This window comes from Amphimedon queenslandica, unplaced genomic scaffold (assembly GCF_000090795.2).
Source record: "Amphimedon queenslandica unplaced genomic scaffold, v1.1 AMPQUscaffold_12835, whole genome shotgun sequence".
In the NCBI taxonomy this organism is placed as follows: domain Eukaryota; kingdom Metazoa; phylum Porifera; class Demospongiae; order Haplosclerida; family Niphatidae; genus Amphimedon; species Amphimedon queenslandica.
Genome location: NW_003546929.1, coordinates 34473 through 39491, shown reverse-complemented (window position 1 = coordinate 39491; position 5019 = coordinate 34473). Strand labels below are relative to the sequence as shown.

Below are 5019 nucleotides of genomic sequence, written 5' to 3'. Positions count from 1 at the left end.
AGTGCAGTCCAACTGACAGTGATAGTGGTGGTTGTCTTGTTGACCTCAGTAAGAGAAGAGGGGGCAGTTGCTGGAACTAAATATATATAATCATTATTGGTAGGATTGGAGACATTACTTTTTATGGTTAAAGTACGTGTTCTATCATTACCAGCACTAGGATTATCCAGTACACACTGATATATTTGATCTCCAGTGGTTAATTGACTGATTGATCCACTACTGACAGTCATTCCATCCCATGTGATATCAACAGTATATCTTATTGTGTTGCTACTACTAACTAACACAGTACCAGGACAACTATTACTACCATCATTACAATTAGTGTAATCAACCAGTGCAGTACTATCAATGCTCATACTAATACCATAGCGATTGAATCCAATTTTAGTACAATTCAGTTTGTATTCCTGAGGATATACTGTCATATCAGAAGGAAGATCAGCAACAGTAAATGATTCTATCTCTGCAAATCCTACAAATGAAAATTATTACATCAGTAAGTGATTATAGTCTCCTCTTACTGAATATATTAGCAAAGATGATGTTAGTGTTAGGATCTGAACAATCAGTGGGTAGACAACACTTGTACCAGCCTTCTTGATCTGCTAATAGTTTCTGAGCAAGATAAAGATTGATAGTAGCATCAGGTGAAGTGACATTAGTACAAAGAAAAGGATCACTGGCACTATTATTGTTACAGTCAACAGGATCGTTAGGATCAGCAACTCTAACCCACTGACCTGTACCGGTTAGATCAGTATCAGGTAACACACATGATATAGCTTCAGTAAGTTCATTGACAGCACTATCCCAAAAATATGATTCATTAGGATAACAGTTTCCATTATACTCTAGATAAATATCTAATATTATGTGTAAATCAATACTTTATAACAATTTAGAATTAAAATTAAAAATACCTTCTTGCAGACAATGAGTGAAGACACTGATTGCACTACTAGCAGGGCCCAGTAATTGTTGATAGGCTCTGACTGTGATGCTGTAAGTTGTTAGTTCTCTCAGTCCATTCAGTGTGATTGTATTATTACTACTTCCCTCCACCTGTACTGTCTGCACAGTGTCTGTGTCACTAGTGACATTGACTACATATCCATTAGCATCAAATGATTCAAGTGCAGTCCAATTGACAGTGATAGTGGTAGCTGTTTTGCTGACCTCAGTAAGAGAAGAGGGAGCAGTTGCTGGTGCTATAAAAAAATAGTAAAGTCATTTTATTGCTACTTCTACCTGTTACAAAAACATCTCTATTTCTTTTTACTGGGTTATGATTGGTATGACCAAAATCTAAATAGAATCTGAATACGTGATCCCCATTGTTGTTTGATTGACTCAATACTCCACTAGTAATATTCTCTCCATTCCAAGTAACAGTTAGAGTATAGTCCCACCTTCCATTACCATAATCTACTGACATTCCATTACCATACATGAAGTTACAACTGTATGAGGCCCTAGATCCAGTGCAGAGTTTAGTACTACTGCTACCAGACTCATAGTACCAATTGGCAGCATGTAAAAAAGAACTGTGATCAGTTTGACCAATTTTAATGGCATGTAGTGTATATGTTTGAGGTAGAACTGTTTTATCTGAAGGAAGGTCAACTGCGATGGTTTCAATCTGTACCCATCCTACAGTAAATCAGTAACAAAGTGACAGTGTGTACTAGTTTAATGAGAACACTTACTGAATATATTAGCAAAGGTGATGTTAGTATTAGGATCTGAACAATTAGTGGGTAGACAACACTTGTACCAGCCATCATCAGATGGCGTAATGCTTCCATTAATGTAAAGACTGATGCTAGCATTAGGTGAAGATACCTCATTACAATGAAGAGGATCAGTACTGCAGTCAACTGGTGATCCACTAGTAACATTAACCCACTCTCCATTAGTCAGATCAGTATCAGGTAACACACACATGATACTGTTACTGGCTCCTGTAATATTAGCATCATAAAAATATGATCCATTAGTACAACAGGTTCCATCATGCATCAGGTAGATACCTATAAAAACCTATACAGTTGTTATTATACACATCCAGTGTCTTACCTGAGGAAGGTGGACATTGACTAATAACTTCACTGACACTCAACAAGAAGACAGCAGCTGCTGCTAGGGATGACATGATATTCTCTTTCTAGTAAAGTAAACGCAACAGTAGAAGTGACCTCTTTATTTTACACTAAAAATAAACAATAATATTTTTAAAAGCAGGCAATCTTTCTGACATCAGAGGTCTGTATTTTGAATGGCAGAGTGCATCTGGTATATATATCAAGCTAAGTACAGTATTGAACAATGAAACTGTATTATATGGAATGGGAATAAGTGACAAGTGTAAAAAGCATAATAAAGTTTACAAGCAGCTTTCAGTTCATCAAATGTTGCAAAGTAATATCCCAAACTGCAAGCTAGTAAGAACACAAATTATACGCTACCTTAGCTCAATGTCTTGTTGGAAATATTAAAATTGTCACACATTATCAACAAGAGAGTTCATAGATCTACCGGTAATATTAATCTTCTTTTATTACAACGACTAAAAGTGTTTGTTCAGTAGATAGTATGAAGTATAAATTAGTTTACTTAAAGCAGATCAATCAGCTAGGTAGATGGCACAACCTCTTCACAATAGACCAGTACTAATGACATTATGGGACTAACTGTTCCCCACTCTGTAAACAATAGAGGAGTTAGGAAAACACACTCCACTGTTTACATTACATTAGAAAAAACAACAATAGTTACAAGTTCAAAACTTGTTAAGATTCATTATGAAAAGAAAACAATACACACACAGAGTTGTTATTTCATCATTTATACATCCAGTTAGTCCATCATTATTTAGATGGGCAATATACACTTTTAAATACAATAGCTTTAAAAGTCAAAGAATTCTTTATTTGTTTTAAAAAATGGCCATGCCTTAGAATATGGAGCTGGAATCAGCTCAAACTTTCTACACAGCATAAGGACATCAATATATATCAGAAAATGTAATAAAAATTGGGGGTGATTTCAGAGCCATTTTTTGGAAAAAACCATGGGCTTAGGGTTTAGTGTACAGGGTACTTATCAGATTTTGGCTCATTTTTAAAAATGGCTGTAACTTTAAAAATTGATGTTGGAATCACCTCAAACTTTCTACACAGCATAAGGACGTCAATATGTGTTAGAAAATGTAATAAAAATTGGGGTTATTTTTGGGCCATTTTTCGGAAAAAACCATGGGCTTTATAATACAGGGTACTTTTCAGATTTTGGCCCATTTTTAAAATGGCCGTAACTTAATTGAAAAATTGAAGTCGGAATCAACTCAAACTTTCCACACAGCATAAGGACATCAATATGTATCAGAAAATGTAATAAAAATTGGGGGTAATTTTTGGGCCATTTTTTGGAAAAAAACATGGGCTATAGTACAGGGTACTTACCAGATTTTGGCCCATTTTTAAAAAATGGTCGTAACTTTAAAAATTGAAGTCGGAATCACCTCAAACTTTCTACACAGCATAAGGACATCAATATGTGTTAGAAAATGTAATAAAAATTGGGGGTGATTTCGGAGCCATTTTTTGGAAAGAATCATGGGCTATAGTACAGGGTACTTTTCAGATTTTGACCCATTTTTAAAATGGCCGTAATTTGAAAAAATGAAGTCGGAATTAACTCAAACTTTCTACACAGCATAAAAACATCAATATTTATTAGAAAATGCAATAAAAATTGGGAGTGATTTTTGGGCCATTTTTTGGAAAAACCATGGGTATTTTTCAGATTTTGTCCACACAACCATAATCAAACAAATTTTCTGGGGCAGCTATTTGTATGTTCTCTATAATTAATTATTAATGAATGCATTATTGCAACCCTTGCATTATATTAAACACTTGTTGTGTATCACTGTATCGTGTAATATAATTAATCGTTGCGCACTTCTTGTAAACTTTTTTAACTGCAAAATTAATAGTTAATTTTATAAAAAAAACATGCCACGTAATGTAAAATAACAATTAAAAATTAAAACTACTGTCAGAAAATGTATGTAAAAGGAATACACAATAGTATAAAATTCGCTTAAAAATTACAGTAAAAGATACAGTAAAAATAACTATTATTATTACTGTTTGTTAATTGAGAAGTTTCCATACATGCTGTTCATCTGAAGGTACATGTCAATCACATCATATATGGAAGTATACTGCTCCTGTAAACAGATAATATCATTAATACACTAGTACCCACTCATATATCTAGTATATACCAGTGTAGTCACAGCTCCTGGTTTACTCCTTCTCACAGCTTTAGTCACTTGAAACACATCCACTACACCTTCTGCCTTACACTGTTCTAGACCAATACTCACTGAACAATACACTCCTGAACGACTCACTGTATCACTACACACACACACAATAATCAATTACTCATCATTAGTCTATCAGTATAACTCTCTCTCTTACCTACAGTGTACCACTACTGGTCCTCCTCCAATCTTTTGTTGTCTGTGTATAACATCATCAATAACTTGTAGGACAGTACGTGGTTCCCTAACAACTCCATCTTGAGGCCAATCTGCCACTTGTAACTGCAATACGTTCCTGCTGATGGCTTCTTTGTCAGAGGACACTTTAAACATCCTTTCAGTGTAACCATTTGAATTAATTTCATTGGTAACTTCTAAACCATACTCATCATATTTCCTACCACTTAGCCAATATGGAAAGCAGCAATCCTTAAATATTTTATACATAAAAGTAATAGACATTTAATTTTGTTTCAATACCTCTTCTCCACAAAGCATGACAATAGCAGACACTTTATAGTCAAGTATCATTTTCCAAAAATCTCTAACAGTGTTCTCCATAGGACTCTGAGCTATAATGAATGCTCTCTTCTCACGGTAACCCTGTTATGATCATACAGTATTATGTGTGTTACTTATAATGTTACTAACATTAAGATATGATGCATTAATGTATCCAT

At 34.4% G+C, this 5019-nt stretch overlaps 1 protein-coding gene across 1 annotated transcript in view; it reads right to left on the bottom strand.

The window, feature by feature from the left end:
* Positions 1-3989: 3989 nt before the first annotated feature.
* The window catches only part of LOC100635999 (tyrosine-protein phosphatase Lar-like), a 17107-nt gene continuing 16077 nt past the window's right edge, over positions 3990-5019 (bottom strand). The window contains exons 9-12 of the mRNA XM_020002774.1: positions 4820-4942; positions 4497-4768; positions 4298-4433; positions 3990-4240 (exon numbers count right to left, since the gene is read on the bottom strand). Coding sequence (XP_019858333.1) covers positions 4154-4240; positions 4298-4433; positions 4497-4768; positions 4820-4942 — 618 coding nt within the window. The 3' untranslated portion in view covers positions 3990-4153. The remainder of the gene's footprint in view (positions 4241-4297; positions 4434-4496; positions 4769-4819; positions 4943-5019) is intronic.